General features: G+C 46.5%; 1 protein-coding gene across 3 annotated transcripts in view; it reads right to left on the bottom strand.

Moving 5' to 3' along the window:
- CCDC180 (coiled-coil domain containing 180) overlaps window positions 1-22,284 on the bottom strand; it is a 492,398-nt gene that overhangs the window by 207,708 nt on the left and 262,406 nt on the right. For all 3 annotated transcript variants that reach the window (XM_078646144.1, XM_078646142.1, XM_078646143.1), the window contains exons 21-22: window positions 5,803-5,949; window positions 2,846-2,990 (exon numbers count right to left, since the gene is read on the bottom strand). In XM_078646144.1, coding sequence (XP_078502270.1) covers window positions 2,846-2,990; window positions 5,803-5,949 — 292 coding nt within the window. The remainder of the gene's footprint in view (window positions 1-2,845; window positions 2,991-5,802; window positions 5,950-22,284) is intronic.

Genomic DNA, 22,284 nt, shown 5'->3' with positions numbered 1-22,284 from the left:
AGAACTCTTCGAAGGAGCTTTTTAATACTCAGAGTTCACAAACCCTAAAGCCATCAGCCCCTCTATTCCCCTGACACAAACGCTGTGTGATGACATAGCAAATCATTTTAGGGACAAGGTAGACAAGATCTACAGCTCCTTGGCACAGGAGCAGCACCGATGGGGCTAGCCCCTCCGGAGAGAGATCCCACACTACCTATGCTCGCGCTTTCCCTGCTATCACCACAGAACAAGTGGAAGCGGTGTTGGCACGGTCGAAATTAGGTGCCCCCTTAGATCCGGCGGTGCCTTTCATAATGGCTGAACTTGTCCCAATTTTAGCTCCATCCCTAGCCGAGGATTGCAACATTTACTTGTCTACAGCTGAATTTCTGAGGAAATGGAAAAAAGCGCATATAAAACCTCTGCTGAAGGCGGCACTGGCAGACCCGGCAGAGCTGCAAAACTATAGACCTATCTCCCTCCTCCCTTGCAATTCGAAGGTCATGGAGACTTTGGTAAACAAACAACTTACGGGATACCTGGAGCCTTATTGTTTATTGGACCCCTCGCAATCAGGTTTCCATGCAGCCCATAGCACGGAGGCGGCATTGGTCGAGGTCATGGATACCATCAGGATGTCACTGGATAGAGGGACACCGACCTTGCTGGTGCTCCTTGATCTATCGGCGGCCTTTGACACCATCTCCCATCGTGTCCTGTTGGACAGGTTGCGGGAGATTGGTGTTGAAGGTTTGGCCTGGACGTGGCTGCAGAGCTTTCTTAACAATAGAACATAATGTGTTCAATTAGACACATTCGTCTCGCAGACCACAGTAGTAGACAAGAGGGGTCCCGCAGGGCTCCATCTTAAGACCCACATTATTCAACATCTTTCCCTTTTATCCCTCCGCTATCCTTCTCACTCCAAATAACTGACTAATATCCACCACTGAAATTACTTCATATTTCACCATACTAATTCACTACTAATCCTTTATGGGCTTCCGGAATAGCATGCTTTAACACCCCATCAGGGGTAACGAGCGCTATATAAATACAAACCTTTTTCCTCCTCTATCCTTCTGCTATCATTCCAAATCCAAATAACTGACTAATCTATCCACCATTTAAAATGTACTTGCATGTTTCACTATACTAATTCAACACTAATCCTCTATGGGTCCCGGAGTAGCGTGCTACTTGCCGAAAAAGCACTTCGACGCCTCGTCAGGGGTAGTAACCGCTATATAAATGCAAATACAATACAATACACGCAGGTGATAACCCCCATAGAGACGAACCCAGCGGAATCCAGAGCAAAGTTTAAATCCTGCATGCTGAAAATTGCCTCTTGGATGAGTGAGAATTTTCTGCAGTTGAATTCCAATAAGACGGAGATCCTTCTGTTTGGAAAGGTGACGGAATTATGGTTGCCGGACTGGTGGCCGGAGGAATTGGGGGAGGCACCCAATCAAACCACCCAGGCACGGAACTTGGGTATCCTGTTTGATAACAAGCTCTCGATGAAGGAACATGTGAAGTCAGTATCAGGCACCTGCTTTGGCATCATGCAGATGCTGGAACTCATTATTAGTAGGAATCAGGGAGGACCTTGCATCTAGGCTATAGGTAGTGCAAAATACAGCAGCACGACTGGTCATCAACAAACCAGTACGTACCCACTCCGACCTCTCGTGCAACAACTTCACTGGTTGCCCATGAGGAAGAGAGCAGTGTTTAAACTCCTGACGTCGGTGTTTAAAGCACTGCAGAGGATTGGCCCGGTCTATCTAAGGAAGAAGTTAATTCCCTATATACCGGCCCACTTATTGATATACAGCAATCGTAATCTGCTCCGTCCCTGTAAAATCAGGAAAGCCAAAATGGGAGGGCGCGCATTCTCATATCTAGCTCCACTCCATTGGAATCATCTGCCAGATGAGCTCCGCGCCTGCACAAGTTTGGGGCAGTTCAAGAAGAAGTTAAAAACCCGGCTGTTCTAAATCCACAACTATGTCCTAGCCTGCAGCACTGTGCAGCCAAAAGCGCCGAGAAAAACCTGTGGGGATGATTCGTCGTGCGATATAAATTCTAAATAATAATAATAACTGAAAAGCTTTTCCTACTGTTCTACATCAGGATCTTGTAGCTACATTACAAATTGTCTCAGAATTCTCAGTCTCATAACAAACAGCGGCTTGAATTGGAATGCTAAATATCATTACAAGAACCACCAGAAATGAATGATGAACTTACGGTCCTCTAACTGTGGGCCTCCAGAATGTTGACTTTCATAGATGTGCTGTGGTAAAGTATCCATTGGACTGAGGTGCCTTCCTGGTGCATGGGGGGCAGTGTGTAAATCCCCTGTGAATCTACAAGAGATTCCCCGGCTGGAATCTCTGACTTATTCATCCTGTTCCACTGTTACTAACTGCAATCTTCCAGAGTGCTTTCTCCAAGATATTCAGATGCTAAAATTAACCAGTGGCACCAGGAATCTAGGGAAGATTCACAGCTGGAAAATGCAATGCTTTACAGATACTCATACAGCCACATCGGATTTAGGAATATCATAAAAAAATTGCATCATCCCAACCAGGCATGTATACTTATACGCTCAACACGGCTACAAAAATTAAGGCCATTGGTCTAGAATAACTGTCAACCATGGGTTATGTAGACTTCTTCACATATCCCTCCCTAGCGGTCACCTAGGTTATTTGATTTTCGCGCCCCGTTCTCAGAGGCACAATATTCACCTCTACCCTGGAGCTCCATTGTTGCTTCCTGATTGGGTCACTGTGGTGGCAGCAGAGATAGTCCGTGTTACCCTCCGCGCCCTAAGAATACATCTGCTCACCTGCTCAATACATTTCGACTCAACTCCCTCTAGGTCAACCATGATGAATCCTTCCGAGCAGTCAATGCGGCTCGCTGCCTGCTCCAGATCTTTGCGGAATCTCTCAACCTCGTCTGGAGAAAAGTTGCCCCCTTCTGCAAAGAGTCTGAAAGGAAAGGAAGAAGTTGAAATCCATACCACAAGAATCCATTAGGCTCAACAATCAGCTGTGAAAATAGGAGACCTATGGTTTAATAGCTTCCCCCTCTTATCCAAGATGTGTCCTTTGGGACATATCTGTATATGTCCCTGTGTCTGAAGGCAATGTTGTGTGTGCTTTGAAATGGGACAAGACCAAATGTAAAAAAAAGGGGTAAATTTATCTGATTGCCCTTAGTAGGGTTCCACAAAACACTTGGCAAACCACAGAAAATCCCAAGAGATGTCAGCAGATGTTGCCCATGGCTTTACAGAACACAAGCCAGTACTGTTGGGCTGGATCCTATCTCACATCAGGTGCAGTCAACTGGCGGCCATACTTAGGGGCCGATTAGGATGGCGGACGGACTTGCGTCCGTCCGCCACCCCTGAGTAGGAGGGACCGTCCGCATGGGCAGCGGCGGTCCCTCCATGGCAATTAGGATGTGACCGCCAGGGTGGCGGTCACATCCTCTATTTTTAACATTGCGGCGGGTGCAGCTTCAAGCTGCACCCGCCGCAATGTTAAAAATGCATGTGTTGCATTTACATGCACAAAGCGGCAGGCACCGCGCGGTGCCTGCTGCTTTGTGTACGCAAATGCAGGGGGGTACCATAGGTACCCCCCATGTGCACCCCCCACCCCCCATTTACCCAGGGGGCCCGCAACGGGCCCCCAAAGTGAATGTCCGTATGCTTTTCCATGGCGGAAAAGCCGCCGTGGAAAAGCATATTTACACAAACATCATAATATGGCGGACGGTGTCTCATAGACACCGCCTGCCATGTTATAGCTTTTCCGCCGCGGTCGGAAGCCGACCGCGGCGGAAAAGCGGCGGACGGAATTCCAGACCCACCAGCCATCCTAATTTGGCGGTGGGTCTTTGGAGTCTCCGCCGCGGTTTTTCCGCATCCTCCAGGCCGGCGGACACTTCCGCCGGCCCGGAGGATGCGGAAAAACCGCCATCCTAATGAGGCCCTTAATGTGGAGGAAGGAGGCAGTGTCCCAAGCCATGTTAGTTGCTGCAGGCCTCAGATACTGAACGGCAAAGACGCTGGCTCCTGGACATATCAGGAGTGAGGAACATCCTGCCATTTGTCCACACAAATTCCAAAGCACTCCAATAATTACAAGTTTTTTACTCTTGGGCCTTCCTAATTTTTTAATTATATATGCTAATTATTGAAATATAGAAAGTACATTTATTCATGCCATTACACATTCCAACGTGTTAATCAAATCTGCTTGAATATTTTCAGATTATTTCAGATTAATATAATCTTCTGTTCTTGTTTTAAGACTGAACCAGGCTTCTTGGAAGCTGATAAGGTCACTTTATATTTTCAAACAAAGAGCAGAGTTCGCCACAATATAAGTAAGTAAAAGGGGGCAAAGGCTTTTTCTGCTAATTCTTTATGAAAGGCTCAACAATGTTCAGAATTGTTTTAGAAACTAAGAACAGGGTGTGACGAATTAGAGAGGAACTTCGTACTAGAGACTTTAGATAGAGGCCGTACAGAACTATGGGCCAGATGCATCAAAGTTATGTTTTGCGAGTCCTTAATAGCGAATATTAAGGATTCGCTATTAAAGACTCGCAAAACGGGATGCATGTAGGAATCGCAATGTTATTTGCGATTCCTACTGATTCCTTATTTGCGATCCTTATTTGCGATTCGCTAATTGCAAATCGCAAATAAGGAAAGGCTTTCCCTAAAAGGCCTAAAGGCCCATAGGAATGAATGGGAAGTCATTCCTTATTTGCGATTAGCAATTAGCGAATTGCAAATGTGCCGCAATTTCAAGGATGCCAGGGTGTCCAAAGGACACCCTGTTGCACCCCTGAAATGGTAATGTTCACTGGTGTTGCGCACACACATGTCCCAAGGACATGTGTGTGTGTAATATACAACTTAGAAAAATGCACTAAAGTGCATATTTCTAAGTTTTTGCTATTTACCACGTAGTTTGACTTCGCGGTAAATAGCGGCCCCAGATTGCGAATTCACACTCGTGGAATGGTTCATGCATTGCATTTAAGGAATCGCAAATTGCGATTCCTTAAATGCAATCGCAATTTGAAAACTCGCAATTATTTGCGAATTCTTAAATTGCGAGTGCATGAACCCTTGATGCATCTCAAATGCCATTTTTGCGGGCGCAAACGGCCGAATTTTGCGATTCGCACCGTTTGCGCTCGCAAAAATGCTTGATGCATCTACCTGTATATTGCCTACTTCATCGAAGGCTACTCGGAGGCCCATTTAGCCTTGGCTCGATGGGCTTACCAGCCTGCTATTGCACCGAACATTGGTAACATGGTGCAGACTAGGTATTCCGGCAGTGAACCATCTTTTAAACTTGAATTAGGCCCTTTCTTTGGAGGGTGTGGTTGGAAATATTTATGCCACACTATTATTTGCTATTTACACTTTTGGTAAATTTTGTCGCTACTATTTTGTTTGTGTTGATAATGATTATTATTCATATTGTATACAGGCGAATAGGATTTTGGTTTAAAAAAATCAATCTTTAAAATATATCCTTGATATCCTACTGTGTGAAATTTCCATAATGAAAGGGGGTTTGAGCTCGACTAATCATCGCTGTGATAGCTCGCAGGATTGATTGTTCCAAAAAAAGCATCTCCGTCAGATAGTGCTCAGTGGGTTGTGAGGTGGCTGCAGGCCAACTGGCTTTCTGAAAAAGTCCTCAGTGCCAGGAGGTCTAGAAAGCCTGTGTTCTGGGAACAAATGCAGAAAACATAATACCACCTTACCTGAAACTTTTAATGAACTCCGAGTTGGAGTCGCGCAGCATCCCCAGCGTCCCCTCCAGGGTCTGGCGGTAGTTACGCATGGAGACCTTAATTCCTTCCACATGCTTATCTCGGTCACGATACAGGGAGTTGCTCAGAATCATCAGTCTGAAAGAAGAGCAGAGCAGGAGCGTGAAGGAGAGTTTATGATGTTTGCAGATGCAATTCTCCACCAGTGTAGAATCCTCAAGTAAAGTGCCTTTTTCTGTGACCCCAAAACTGTCCACCTACATCCAGCTCATGGTCAAGTGCAGTGCCGTGATTTTGACTACACTACCAGTGAAACAATTCCAGCTGCAGTTCTGTAAGCAGTCAGCGCGGATGTATGTCAATACGACGCAGTGTTTACACCGCGCTACCATTACAACGCAGGTATGACAACGCAAGTCGTTACAACAACTTGCGCTGTAGGTGCTGGCCTTAGGAATAGTACGATTTACTATTCTAACTCCAGCCTATGCAACAGTAGGGAAGGTGTTGGAATAGTAAACCTACTATTCCTTAGTCTCTAGCGCCATCCAGCGCAAGTTGTTGTAACGACTTGCGTTGTCATACCTGCGTTGTAATGGTAGCGCGGTGTAAACACCGCGTCGTAATGGATGTGCCCCTTTCAAACTGCACTTCCTATGGGATCTTTAACAGGTTGTCAAAGGGATGTATCTGACTTTTGGATGTCACTGCTCTCAGTTTTCAAAACTGTGCTCTGCACTATCTAGAAAGTCTGGAGGGATGTACGTTGTTACAATGCATGCTTTTACTACGCATGCCTTTACAACGCAGGTTTTTCAACGCAAGTCGTTACAACGACTTGCGTTGGGGGGTGCTGGATAGTGAATAGTTTAATTTACTATTCCAACTCCAGTCCCCGTGGATAGTAGGGAAGGTGTTGGATAGTAAATTAAACTATTCCCTATCCTACAGCGCCCTCCAGCGCAATTCGTTGTAATGACTTGCTTTGAAAAACCTGCGTTGTAAAGGCACTGTGTGGTAAAAGTTGCGTCGTAAAGGATGTTTCCTGTCTGGAGAGCCTAGGCTGAAAGTTACACAGGATAAACTCTTAGGAGACGATAAGTGAAATGCCCCCCAACATGACATAAGCAGGCTATGGCCTAGATACTTCTGAGTATGGGGACCCCGCCGCTTCTGTCACACTGTGCCTCTGAAGGGAATGCAGAGCCAAGAAGAGGCTTAGACCGGGAGACACACGAGAAGGTGAAGTCCTTCTTTAGCGCTTCTCTAGTGTATAGAGGAACAGAACAGCTTCCATGACTGCAGGCGAAAGGCTCAATACTAAAGGCTAGTGAAGGTTTTAAGACAATTTCAGCAGTTCGGAAGCATGCAAACTCCCCATGTCCCTTTGCTCACTGCGGGTGCATGCACAGGTGATAATGTGCTTCAAATGGAACCCTGAAGACCAAGTTACTAACCTTCGGTAACTATCTTTCTGGTGGATACTCTATCTAACCGCAGATTCCTCGCCTTGTGAATACTCCACCCAGGCATACAACAGTATTCAGAAACTTTTCATGGTGCCTTTGTGCGCTGGTGGGTGGTGTTGTGCAGATCCAAGATAATGTCGCTCTAGTCTGGAAGTGATGGACAGAGCCGTGTATAAGCAAAACCCGCGCGTGCTGACATCAGTTCTTGTCTTGGCTGTCTGTGCCCTCAGACACCCGCATCGTCAAATTTGTATGACTAGCGTTCAGATATCTACTTTGGGATCATTCTAGATGAAAAGGAATGCAGAGGGTCCATGAGGTATCAGTGGTTAGATGAAGTATTCACCAGAAACGATTGTTACCAGATGTAAGTAATTTGTTCTTTGATGGATACTAACTGCAGATTCTTCACCTTGTGAACAGATACCAAAGCAGTACCTCTCAAAATGGTGGGTATGTGAGCTGGCTCAAACCAAAAAGTCCTTTAGGACCAAATAGGTAAAATTCCCCTCTGTATGGACCAGACTGTCGAGGCAGTATTGCTCGTGAACACGTATACCAAAGCCCACGTGGCTTCCTGACAGCGGGTAAGTAGCAGATCTTTATGCAGAGAACAATCCATTGGGAGATGCTCTATTTTTGCATTGTCTTACCCTTCTTTGCTATGGAAAAAACTTACAAAGAGCTGATTGTACTCTCAGTGCTCTTTGGTATGATCGATATAGAAACGTATTGCTCTTTCAGGTCCACACAATGGAGTCTCTGCTCCTCCTTAGAGGGATGTGGTGGAGTACAGAATGCCGTCAGTGTGATACCCTGACTGATGTAGTAGAAAGGGATCTCAGTGCCTCAAAACCAAATTATTAGAGAAGAAGGTGGTGTAAGAAGGGAAGAGGTGTGGTGCTGCGGCCAGGGCGACTGACACCGGACGCTGGGGCTCACGGTTCGATCCCCGGCGGCAGGTTAGCCCAGCACCATGTGACTCTGGGTAATATCTCGCTTAATCTTCCTGAGGGCCCCCAGCGCCGGGATGCCTCCGGTAGCTGTGCACTTTACAAATACTGGATTTACATTTTTCTTTTTTTTTTTTTTTACATGGAGAGCTTGAAGTTCACTCACATGCCAAACCGATAGTATGGCAATGAGAAAGACTGTCTTCAAGGTTGGAAGTCTCAACGGACAACTGTGCAGTAGCTCAAGAGGGGTGCAAAGCAGAGAGGTCCACCGAGACTTGAGGTGGTACTACGAGCACGCTGCTGCGCTGTGCTAGGAAAAACGCTGGGATCAACGCTGTTTTTAAAAATTATTGAATTTCGTTTAAAATTGGTTTGAATCCTTTTAAAAGCACAAGATCACTTGCATTACCTTGCCACACTTCCGCTTTGAGCACTTCCGTTGATGGGGCACGGTCTAGTGTATCAGGAGAGGCAGCCGCTGCACAGCAGGGCTGAGTGTTGTGGGGGAGCAGCGTCACGCTTATAATCACACTGGAACAAGTGCGCAGCGGGCGTGCTGAGGGGGCGCCGAAGGCGCGCTAAGGCAAGGCCGCCTGCGCCCGTCCGTGCCCAGACGGGACCAAGGGCCATGAGCCATCGTACACCATGGACGACTTACGCCAGCTTAATAAAGGTTCAACCCATCTCAACAACACTGTAGCTATTAAACTAAGGTCCTTTGGACTCCTCAGACCTCACCTAGACCGCCGCTCCCAAAAAACACCAACCCTGGAACAAACTCAAAATGAAAGCCCCCTTGAACTCAAGATTGCCACCCTGAACACACGTTCTCTATCAAAACACAACCTTGAAGTTTTTTCGTTACTTCAAGATGCCTCCTTTGATATCTTAGGCATTACAGAAACCTGGTTAGACGATTCATCAACACCGGATTTAGTTGCAGCCCTCCCCCCCAATTATGCAGCTCTTTGTCATAATCGATCAGGTGGCTCCAGAGGGGGCGGTGTGGCGCTACTATATAAACGTCAACTAAAAGTAGAATCCATCTGTGCGGAATATATTGAAGGGGCAGAGGTTCTTGGGGCCAAATTCCACTTCCAATCAGTGTGCTTAGTTATTCTGGTAGTCTACCGCCCTCCACGTACTCCACCTAGGTTCATCGAAAGGTTTACTGAACTAGTTAATGGCATTCGATCCCGGTACCAATGTGTGGTGGTGCTGGCAGATTTTAATTTACATTGGGACTTAACTCCCAAAGAAAGCCAGGCCATGCAGTTGGAGGAAATAGTACAAAAAGGGGACCCCCTCTGGAAGTTAATTTCAGGTCAGGGAGTAGAGGGGAGAAGAAATACCAAGACAACTGAAACAGCTCCCTCTTGACCTATAAAAACTTTTATCATGGGAGTTACCTCTCAAACACAGGGCATACACCAACAATGTCTACGCAAAATGTGAATTTTTTCTCATTTTATTTCATTTTTCTATAAATAAGCATTTTTTTCCTTCATATCATATTTTTCAGATACAACAATTATAAAAATATATACATTATTCAAAGAAACTCCAAGGGGAATTTTTTTCAACACAGTGGAGCTATAAATATGTGTCCTTAGTTATTCAAATTCATATAAAACACAGAATCAATTAAATGTGCACAACCAGGTAAAGAGCCACACACACAACACATGCATACTTCCTAAACATCCATCCCATCACAAAAACAACCAAAAAGTATCCTATAGCGTTCAATCTGTTGTCCAGTTGGTGACCAAAGTCATTAGATTTGAAAGGAAGGAGAATGGTCGACGCGTTTCGGTGGAAAAACAGTAGTCAGGACCACCTTCATCAGGACCAGTGAGAGACAGTGCGGTATAGGATCTCTAAACCTGGGATGCGAATCTGGAAAGATATGCACAAAAAGGAATAATTTGCAAATATGCCCTATAATACATAGTGTATTCTCATTTACATTTGAGACAACAGCATGGACCAACACACACACGCAGAAATTCACACAGCCTTACACCATTAAGTGAAACCATATAACCCTCAGGACAAGGTGTGATACCCAGTAACCACAAAAGAAAAGACATTTTTATACAAAAAATGGTCCTAAGGTCCAATGGCAAAAAATAAAAGGCCTATGAGTAAGTACCTTTCTCAAAAACCTGGGTACATGTGGAAGTGCTCCTACTGGATTACGACACACGTCGACCATTCTCCTTCCTTTCAAATCTAATGACTTTGGTCACCAACTGCACAACAGAGTGAATGCTTTAGGATACTTTTTGGTTGTTTTTGTGATGGGATGGATGTTTAGGAAGTATGCATGTGTTGTGTGTGTGGCTCTTTACCTGGTTGTGCACATTTAATTGATTCTGTGTTTTATATGAATTTGAATAACTAAGGACACACATTTATAGCTCCACTGTGTTGAAAAAAATTCCCCTTGGAGTGTCTTTGAATAATATTTTTTATAATTGTTGTATCTGAAAAATATGATATAAAGGAAAAAAATGCTTTTTTATAGAAAAATGAAATAAAATGAGAAAAAAATCACATTTTGCGTAGACATTGTTGGTGTATGCCCTGTGTTTGAGAGGTAACTCCCATGATAAAAGTATTTATAGGTCAAGAGGGAGCTGTTTCAGTTATTCAGTTGGAGGAGGCATTAATTGCCTTAGAGTTTACTCAGCTAGTCCAAGGGCCCACTCACAACAAAGGACACACCCTGGATTTGGTCTGGTCCACCCGTCCCTTTGCTAGCCCGATATCTACTAGCCCATGCCCCTGGTCGGATCACTTCCTACTCAGTGGCCAATTTCCCTTTTTTAAGCAAATTACTAATCCACTCTTTGATTGGAAAAGGATACGGAGCTGGAACAAGATGTGCCCCGCTGACCTAACTATGGCTCTACAGACATCGACCCCGGTTTTACCTAAGCGGGGAAGCATCGATGATGAAAGTAGTACCCTGTTAGAAAGGCTACAGCTTGCCATTGACAAAGCAGCCCGACACGTAGGGTCAGAACTTCGGATAAAGGCAAGTGGGCCCCTTGGTTCAATGACCACCTAAGAACCTTGAAACAGACCCTTCGCCACAGTGAGAGAGCCTGGCGGAAAACCTATGACCCTTGCGCCCACCAAGATTATGGTAGGGCTTTTGCAACCTATAAAAGGGCAATTTTATCACGCAAATCAGAATTCTACGAGGCAAGAATCACGACCGCTGACAATAAACAGAAAGTGATTTTTAGTACCCTTAAAGACTTAAGGCAAGTCAAAGAACAAAAAACGACCTTCCACCTAGAACACTGTAATATTTTTCAGTCTTTTTTTCTGGAAAAAGATAAAAATCTATTGATGGACATTCAATCCATCCCTCAGTTTCCATGTACTTTATCACCTGTGCTAATAATAATAATAATAATCCACATTTGTATAGCGCACAATCACCCGTTAGGGTCTCTAGGCGCTGGGGGCCGTCGGGAAGATTAAGCAAGCTATTGCCCAGAGTCGCATGGTGCTGGGCTAACCTGCCGCCGGAGCCGGGGATCGAACCGTGATCCCCAGATTCCAGCGTCAGTCGCCCTGTACTGTCCATCTCCCTCGCTGAACCACTTACTGCTTTCCCTGCCTTAACGCTCGACTCCCTGGAGCACCTCATTGGGAGAGTGAAGTGAGGGTCCTCAATGGATCCCTGCCCGCCCAAAGTTTTTAAGCTAGCATTTGTAAGCATCAAAAATGCGGTACTCGCACTCCTTAATCGATCCCTGGCAATAGGGCAGGTGCCTTCCAATTTCAAGGAAGCACGCGTTATTCCACTCTTAAAAAACGTGGGGCTAGCATAAAAGATCTGAAAAATGTCAGGCCAATTTCGCAACTTCCATTCTTGGCCAAAGTTCTTGGGCAACATGTTCTAAAATCACTGACTGACCACATTGACAATAACCATCTCCTGCAACCAAATCAGGCAGGTTTCAGGGCACACCATAGCACGGAGCTAGCGATGCTATCGGTCCTGGATGAACTTAGATTTAGGGCCGATAGGAAAAAACCATGTGCCCTGGTTGTACTAGACCTTTCCGCGGCATTTGGTACGTTCAATCATGACCAACTAATGTCACGGATTTCGGAGCTGGGGGTCCAGGGCACGACATTGGCCTGGCTGACTTCCTTTCTTGGAAAGCGGTCACAGAGAATACAACTGAATGATATTGTATCTGAGCCAGGATCACTCTCATGTGGTGTACCTCAGGGGTCGGCATTATCTCCACTTCTCTTTAATGTCTATCTCCAGCCACTGATAACGGCTTTAAATCACCTGGAGTGTCAAATTTATAACTACGCTGATGACACCCAAATAATTATTCAGATAGACAATACATCCCCTGCCCAGCTACGTTTTCAAAATATATTAAAATTCACGGTGAACTGGATGTCTGCTAATTCTCTGAAAATAAACCCAGACAAAACGGAAGTATTAGCCGTCACCTTAGACTCCCACCCTTGGCAGGAACTCTTCTGGCCGCAAGAACTGGGTATACCTCCAGAACCTGCTAAGGTGGTCAAAAGTCTAGGGATTAAAATTGATGCTAAGCTCACCATGACCCAGCAAATCTCGGCTGTGGTGGGTACATGCACGGGATTGTTGAGACAAATGCGCAAACTTGGCCCCATCCTGACATTTAACACACTACGAACTGCAGTCTCTGCCTTGATATTAGCTTGCCTCGACTATGGCAATGCCCTATACGTTAGTCTCCCGGAGAATCTTATGTCAAGACTCCAGGTTGTATTGAATGATGCCGCAAGGCTTATCTTCAAAGCCCCTAGGCATGCACATGCATCGCCCCTTCTCAAACAGTTGTATTGGCTTCCTGTTAAACATAGAGCAAAATTCAAAGGCCTCTGTAATAAATCCCTTTATGGCCAAGCTCCTATTTACATCAAGGACCGCCTCGTCAAATGCATCCCTAGTACTGACATCTATACTGCTGCTCAGCGCTTCGCGCGCACGCTGCTAATTGCTATTTTAAAACGACCTTGTTTCTTATGATTATTTGTTCCTTAGTCATTTGTATTGATTTTAATTCTGCCCTCTTACCTGCAGCCTAATTGTCAACCACCGCTATTGGAGCGGGTCCGGTTCCCGGGGTGGGCTCAAATCGCGGCAGACATCTTGGAGTGGGGTAGTTGGTGTTGTTGCTGTTTGCTGGGCGCCATCTTTTAGGAAGCGCTTTAGGGCGCTTTAGTGCGCAGAAGCATACGGGGGACGCCTATTTAAGGCGAGCTGCCCCAGGGTCAGTCCTACTGACATCTATACTGCTGCTCAGCGCTTCGCGCGCACGCTGCTAATTGCTATTTTAAAACGACCTTGTTTCTTATGATTATTTGTTCCTTAGTCATTTGTATTGATTTTAATTCTGCCCTCTTACCTGCAGCCTAATTGTCAACCACCGCTATTGGAGCGGGTCCGGTTCCCGGGGTGGGCTCAAATCGCGGCAGACATCTTGGAGTGGGGTAGTTGGTGTTGTTGCTGTTTGCTGGGCGCCATCTTTTAGGAAGAGCTTTAGGGCGCTTTAGTGCGCAGAAGCATACGGGGGACGCCTATTTAAGGCGAGCTGCCCCAGGGTCAGTCCTACTGACATCTATACTGCTGCTCAGCGCTTCGCGCGCACGCTGCTAATTGCTATTTTAAAACGACCTTGTTTCTTATGATTATTTGTTCCTTAGTCATTTGTATTGATTTTAATTCTGCCCTCTTACCTGCAGCCTAATTGTCAACCACCGCTATTGGAGCGGGTCCGGTTCCCGGGGTGGGCTCAAATCGCGGCAGACATCTTGGAGTGGGGTAGTTGGTGTTGTTGCTGTTTGCTGGGCGCCATCTTTTAGGAAGCGCTTTAGGGCGCTTTAGTGCGCAGAAGCATACGGGGGACGCCTATTTAAAGCTCCCTGCCTAGCGCAGCGGGATCGCGCAGCGGGAACGCCTCTCGCTTAGCCTGAGTCGTGCCAGAGTCCTGCCCGTCCGCGCCAGACCGGGCCTGACTGGGCATAAGGACTCGGTTTTTACAGTTATGTCTACTTCTGCACTTCAGGCTGCACCTACAAGATCTTATACGGGTGAGTTTTTGCGATCTCTACGCCCTCCCTCCTATGATTCATGCTCATGTTGCGTCTTACCGATCTACAATTTCATCTGTGGAGGCTGTAAATTCCGTACTGGTAAAATGTCCACCTGCAGGGCCATGAAACCGGTCCATTTGCGTGGTCGAAGAAGGACTAAGGTACCTCCTGTTAAACACTCTGTTCTCCAGTTCTGGAATATTAATTGCCGGTCCCTACCCAAACATAAATCAAACATTTTTGATTTTTTAGTCACTGAGCAACCCGACGCCTTGTTCCTAACGGAAACTTGGCTACATGGCAGCTCTGGACCGGATATTGCATGTGCTGTCCCCAATAATTATGTTATCCTGAGACAGGACCGAGATTCTGGTAAAGGAGGGGGTATTGCAATAATTTTCAAGTCTTGCTACGTCTGCAAACTCGAAACTTTTCCTCTTCCTGGATGTGAGGCGGCGCTTTTTAAACTTGCTATTAACCCTCAATTTACTCTATCTGGCCTTTTAATATACCGCCCTCCCGGGAATGCCCAAACCTGGATATCTGCGCTCACCAACTCTATAGCCCCTCTACTTCTCAAAGCTGCAAACTTTACCATTCTTGGCGATTTAAACTTACATCTCGATGATACTTCTTGCGCCATTAGTAAGAGTTTCTTAAACGATCTTGAGGTGTTGAGTCTGATGTTGCGCAATTCGGGTCCTACTCACTCTGCGGGGCATCAATTGGATCCAATCCTTTCTAATCTTTCCTTTGACTGCTCACAGAGTGCTCGTCCTTTGGACTGGACTGATCATTTTGCAGTCCACTTCGCCCTATCTGACATCAAATTGCCTATCTTGAATAGACAGGGTAAGGGCGAACTAGTCCATAGATGGGCTAAACTAGATATTTCAAAGTTCAATCAGTATCTTCTTGATACTCGTCCCCTGAACGACGACGCCCCCCTTAAAGATCTGAACTCGGCAGTTGCATCTTGGCTCACGAATGCTGTAAATATCGTGCTTCCCCCTACTCCGAGACTATCCAAACTCCATCGTTGTCCGGCCCCATGGTTCTCGCCCGATTTAAAGGTTCTGAGGACTCACTGCAAGGTCTTGGAAAGGAAATGGAGGCGCACCTATTCTGCTTCTCGGAAGACCGTTTACAAAGAAGCATTGAAGGGATACCACTCTAAGTGCAAAGAGGCAAGAGCGACTTACACGACAACCATAGTGTCGCAAGTTCAGAATTGCCCTCGCACTCTTTTTGCAGTGGTCAAAAAACTGACAGGTGCTGACACCTTACCGACCCCCCCAGTTTTGGAAGAAGCCCAATGTAATTCCATTGCGGAATTTTTTATAGCTAAAGTTGAGCGAATTAACAACTCCATGAGTGCTTCCAACACAGCAACTCAGTCTCAACTGGGGTGTGTGACTACGACCGCTTCTTTGTCCCCGATGACATTGATAACTAATTGGCTCCTGTTTGACGATGACTCGTTTTTTGCCTGCTTGAACAGTGTGAGATCTGGTTCACCGTGTGATCCGGTGCCTGCAAAATTTTTAAAGTTGCTTGATCTTGAGTGCCGGCGCCCTCTCATGAGACTTCTAAATACTTCCTTAAGTGAGTCTCGTGTGCCACAAGACTGAAAGCATGCGATGGTGATCCCACTCCTGAAGAAGGCTGGTGCGGATACTTCTAACCTCTCCAATTTTAGACCCATTTCTCTATTGCCTATCTTCTCAAAGATACTGGAGAGGCATGTCAACACGCAGCTTACTCTGTTTATTGAAAATCAGGGCTTTTTACATCCTTCCCAGTCCGGTTTTCGGGCCCACTATTCAACTGAGACCGCATTACTAGGGGTGACGGAGAGACTTCGGCACGGTATCGATCGCGGTGAAACTTCTGCTCTCATCCTTTTGGATCTGAGCGCAGCGTTCGATACCGTGTCCCACTCCATCTTACTAAACTCTCTCCGCTCCCTTGGAATAGCTGGCCCCGCACTTGCTTGGTTTGCCTCCTTTTTAAGTGAGCGTACATTCCAAGTTTTTTCTCAGAAAGCTGCATCTACGATTTGCTCTTCGGCGTATGGTGTCCCTCAGGGGTCCATTCTCGGCCCGTTGCTTTTTAATATTTACATCAAACCTCTCGCTACCATCGCAGAGGAAGCCGGGCTGAGTATTTTTTCGTACGCCGATGACACGCAAATCGTCTTTTCCCTCTCCAGTGCTGAAGAGGGCAACGTGTCTGGTCTAAAAATTGGTCTGTCACTTGTGGCTGAGTGGATGCAGAGGCATCTCCTCAAGCTTAACGGTGACAAAACCGAGATTATCATCTTGGGGAAGCAGAAGGATCTTTGGGGCCCTCAACATTGGCCCAGCACCATGGGTCCTACTCCTCTTCCAGTCCAGGTGGTACGTAACCTGGGTTTTCTTATTGATGACAGACTGTCCATGAGGCAACAAGCCACCAAGGTGGCGGCCATCTGTTTTACCACCATAAGATGGCTCCAAAAAATTCTCTGGATGTTGCCCTTTGCCACGAGAAGAACAGTAGTCCAGGCTTTAGTAACATCTTGCCTGGACTACGGAAATGTTCTTTATCTTGGTGCAGATGCTGCGACTGTAAGGAAACTACAGGTCATACAAAATTCATCAGCCCGTCTCCTCTGTAATATCCCGAGGAGGTCCTCGGCTGCGCAGGCTCTTCGAGATCTCCACTGGCTTAAGATCTCGAGTCGAATTAAATTTAAAGCCTTATGCTATATTTTCAAAATCAAGCAGGGTTCTGCCCCTTTATATCTTCAAAGCTTGGTCCAACCCTACAAGCCCTGTCGTACTTTGAGATCATCGGCCAACTGCGATTATATCATCCCCAGATTTAAACTAGTGAAGATGGGTGGAAGATCTTTCTCCCATCTTGGCCCCAAACTCTGGAATGCTCTGCCCATTGCCATGAAGACTGAGACCAACATGCTCAGTTTTCGGAAAAAACTGAAAACCCTACTATTTTTCTAAAATTATTTCTCATAGCCGTGATTGATGTCAGTTTTTCTTCTTTAGTCTATCCCTTGCGCCGGGAAACCCACTGCGGGTAGCTGTTGCGCACTATAAATTTTAAATAAAGAAATAAAATAAATAAATAAATAGGGCACTACGGTCCACAGATGCTAGCCTCCTGGCTTGCCCTAGGTTTAACCTGCCCACAAAAGGCGGCAGCGCATTTTCATCCTTGATCCCGTCCACCTGGAACAACTTACCAGAGAGTCTGCGGAAGGAACACGATCTCCTTCCTTTCAGGAAAAAACTAAAAACTGTCCTGTTCGCAGAAGCGTGGATATAACCCACTCTCTTGGTTAGGTAAGATCTCTCTGGCAGCGCTTAGAGACCTGTAGGTGATAATGCGCTTAACAAATGCCAATTACCATAGCATAACAGCAAGAACGTGGGCCACTTTGGTGGAAACAAGTGTCAGAAACCTATCAAAAACATCAACACATTTGGTGGCTTAAATAACAAACGCTGATCCGGCAACAGTAAGAAGGCTGAAAGGGCCGATAGATTGCCCTGAACAGAAACTTCTAACTGGGCAGTGGATAAAACAAATAGTAAACCTCTGCAGAACTCTGACTGTAAAAGGTCAATTTGTCGGATGACACATCAATCCACAAATTTGTCTCAACTTTGTGTGTACCCAGATTTAGTGGAGCGATGTCTCGCCACCAGGATGACATCAACCACATCAGGGTGCAGGTGGAAAGACCTCAATTGATCATGGAGCATGGAGATGCAAAGTGTGCAGGCCCGGGTGCAACACCCTGCTCTGCTGCTGCAACAGACGATCCTCCCGAAGTATCAGCTTGTTTAGAGGACAGGCACTCATGCTCCAGATTTCTGGGTAGCTGGTCCAATAGGGTGCCACTCGAATGATTTGAGCCTGGTCATTCCTAATCTTCTTCAGAATTCAGGCCAGGAAACGCAGTAGCAGGAAGGCATACTGGAGTCCCGAGCTCCGCTGTAGATGGAATGTGTCTTCAAGCAAGAGTTGCTTTGGACTGCCCTGTTTGCAGAAATGCTAAGACTGCGCATTCTCAGCAGTGGAGATGATCAAACCCTTTGCCGCTGTGCCACCTCTAGATGTATCCCATTTGATATCTGCGAGAGGCCTGTGGTTGAGGTTGTCCACCGTGTCATTCAAAGATCCCATTAGGTGGTTCACCACCAGGGAAATCCCTCGGCAGCCTAGCCCCGTTCAGAGGTGCAAGGCCTCCTTGCACATTGTCCAAGACCTCAACCCACCTTGCTTTTTGCAGTACCATGTGGCGGTGGTGTTGTCTGCGAGCACCTGCACCAGCTTTCCTTTGATGGTTGACAAGAAAGCCTTAAACGTCAAGCAAATCGCTCTCAACTCAAACAAGTTGGCACAAAACCGTATTGTATACAGAATAGCTCAGAAGAAAGGAGCGTCTGGGATGGAGTCAAGTGTTCAACAACAAATGGAGGAGTACCCCCTGGAGGAGTAACAGAGAAAGGCTCTGTACCTAGAGCTTAAGGCTCAGTGAAGCACAGTGTGCCCAACCTTTTTGCAGGACAAAGCATGTCCTTTTAGAAGACCCCTCACTCACCAACCTGGTTGGTGACATGCTTCATCATCGGGGTCCCACCCCGAAGGCCGAGTGCCAACAGGGTGTGCTTCGACACCTGACTACAGTGGAGCGGGTTTATTTTCTTTTTTATATGTGCAATAGTTCTAAAGGTGAAAAGTGGTTTAAAAAGGGGCCAATACTACTCACTACAAGACTTTATTCCTGAGTGATTGAACCCCCATAAAAAAGATGTGACACCTATGTCTAATTAGGTAGACTCCGGTGTCTAAGACGTGTAGTGTTTAAAAATAGCGGCGTGTGCTATGTGATTTTAAAATTTAGGTCTACATGTTTCAACCATTTTGCGATTGTGGGTTTTCGTCAGGACCAGTGTGGGTGACCTGGGTGGTACGCACACGCTAAGGTGCGCCCTGCCCACGATCACGTGAAAATTGTTTGGAACCACAAACTTGTGGACCGTTGCAAAATATAGTCTTCTCCCCAATCTGGAAGAAAAACTGAGAGAGCGGTGTAAGCCGCTACATGGGCGTCCGGATTCCAAGAGCTGTGCTCACGTCACTTGTGGCTTCTGCTCATCGGACTGGAAACCTACTTGGTTCCTGTTCGGTACACCCCGTCCCTCTCCACGGGGCGTACCACTGTTAGCGTGTGTGTACCACCCAGGTCACCCACACTGGTCCTGACGAAAACCCACAATCGCAAAATGGTTGAAACATGTAGACCTAAATTTTAACATCACAGCTGACGGGGTCGGTTGTATGACGCTATTACGCATGCGTTACAACGCGAATGCCATTGCCGCGCATAATCTTTACCACGAAAATTGCCTTTGCCATGCATACCTATACAACGATTTGCGTTGTAAAACCGTGCATGATATTGGCATATTCATGGTAAAGGCTCCGACCTCCTGCCCCAATTCTGCGCTTGGATTCAGCTGTAATTCAATAATCTATTTTCACCACTAGATGGCACGTGCTGCATTTAGATGCAGTTTACTTTCATGAATGTTCTTTTTTAATTAATTTTTCAACATCGCAACGGGAAACAGGTGAGTTTTTTTGGGGGGGAAAACCCTCCGTGGTAAGCCTGTTCGTGGTAACCATACATGCGTTGTAATGCATGCGTGGTTATGGTAATGCGTGGAAACAGCCACGTTGTAGTGCCCGTTTCCCCCGAGGCCAAGCCCGCTTTCAGTAGAGAGTCATCAAGATATGGAAAAACTGGTAACCCTGACCTCTGTAGATGTGCTGCTACCACTGCCATCACTTTCGAGAACACACAAAGGTCGCTGTTGTGTTCAAAGGGGGGCACTGCAAACTGAAAATGCCCTTGACCCACTGTGAAATCCAGGTAGCGACTGTAGGCCTGCGGGATGAATATGTGAAAAGAAGCCTCCTGTAGGTCCAATTCCACCATCCAGTCTCCAAGGCAAGGTCAGTCAGAAGTTAGGCTAATGGTAGCATCTTGACTTTGTCCTCCACAAGAAGGCATTGAGAGGGAAGAGATCTAAAACTGGATAAATACCTCCATCTTTCTCCAAGACAAAGAAAGCAGCAGGTGTAACACCTAGTTTCTGCTTCTTAGGCCAGAACCCTCTCTATGGCCCCTATGGCGATATAGGCCTACACTTGCTGTCATAAGACAGCCACCATGAAGGCATTGAAAGGTACTGCAGGTAGAAAGAAAGGGAAGGGTATAGACCCGATGGACAATGTGTAGGACCCACTTGTCCATGGTCCCAACCCTGGAGGGCACATTGGATCCTGCCTCCAACAGGGTGGCTGTGTGCTGCACAGATACATTCAAGCGGTTTATCAGCTGTGGTTGCTAGAGGGGTCAGGGACTGAGCTTTCAATTGTCCCTGCTGACCTTGGAATCTCTGGGAACCATGGCCTCAGCCATGAACTGGCTAAAATGTGTGGTGAGCTGAAGCTCGGGTCAAGAGTTGACAGAGCGGGAACCTCTCCTGTAACCACAAAGAGCCTGAAATTAGTGATAGAACTACCTCTTGGCAGAAGACAGACCCACGAAACGTACTGTGGCTCTGCTCTCTTTAAAATGCTTCAGGGCTGAGTCCACTTTATTTCCAAAAAAGTGAGATCCATCAAAAGGCATGTCCATTAATGTTGCCTGAATGTGACCACCAGAGAAACCTGTGCACCTCATCCAGGCATTGTGGTGGAGGGTCACTCTGGTGCCATGGCACGTCTATGCAATCAGTTGTGTCCAGTCCTGAACGTATGACGAGTTGTATGGCATCGCAAGCATCCTGAAGAGCCTGCGTGAGAGATGCCCAAAGCAAATTTGGAACAGCCGGTAAAACCAGAGCCCCCATATCCCAAAGGGCATGGGAATAACAGCTAAGGAGGCAGCTGGCCTTGACCAATTGTAGAGCACAGCTTGTGGAGAAGAAAATGCTTTTGCCAAAAGTCTCAATTCGCTTAGACTCATGGTCATGAGGACTGGTAGGAAAAGCATTTGGATTGACCCAGCTGGTTGACGCCTGAACCACCAGGGTTTCCAGAGTGGGATGCTGGGTTAGGAAGGCAGCAGGGTTGTCAGGCGCGGAGAGATGAAGGCGGGCAATCTGTCTATTGAGGGGTGGCCATGAACAGGGCTTCTCCAAACTACCCCAAAGGATGCCAGTAAATGCCTCATTGAAGGGTAGGCTCAGTGGGAGCCTGGCCAGGTTGCAAAACCTAAGTTAAAACATAATTTTTCACTTTCCTCCTTGGAGTTCAAGGGTGGTGGGAAGGGGTAATTTCAAACATGGGTTACTTATGCTTCTTCTTCAATTTTCCTGAAGACTTCCACCGCGAGAAAGACCTCCCACAGGAATGGTTGTGGGAGTGGAAATGGAACCTTCCTTTTGACTTCGACCACTCACCGCGTGGAGTCTTCATGTGTTGAACAACAGAGTTGGGCTGTGAGTTGCCATAGTGCCTTTGGGTTTATATGGGCAGTCGCCACAGGCCTTGAAGTTGTGGTCCAACTCCAGGGGATGTATGTCATTACGACGCGGTGTTTGCACCGCACTACCATTACAACGCAGTTATCACAACGCAAGTCGTTACAACAACCTGCGCTGTAGGCGCTGGACTTAGGAATAGTATGATTTACTATTCCAACTCCAGCCCACGTAACAGTAGGGAAGGTGTTGGAATAGTAAATCATACTATTCCTTACTATATAGCGCCATCCAGCGCAAGTCGTTGTTACGACTTGCGTTGTGATGACCGCGTCGTAATGGTAGTGCGGTGTAAAGACCGCGTTGTAATGGTCGTCTCCCAACTCCAGGCACCACAAACAGACTTTGTGTGGATCTGTC

This window comes from Lissotriton helveticus, chromosome 5_1 (genome assembly GCF_964261635.1).
Source record: "Lissotriton helveticus chromosome 5_1, aLisHel1.1, whole genome shotgun sequence".
Classification (NCBI taxonomy): domain Eukaryota; kingdom Metazoa; phylum Chordata; class Amphibia; order Caudata; family Salamandridae; genus Lissotriton; species Lissotriton helveticus.
This window is presented reverse-complemented; position numbering and strand designations above follow the sequence as displayed.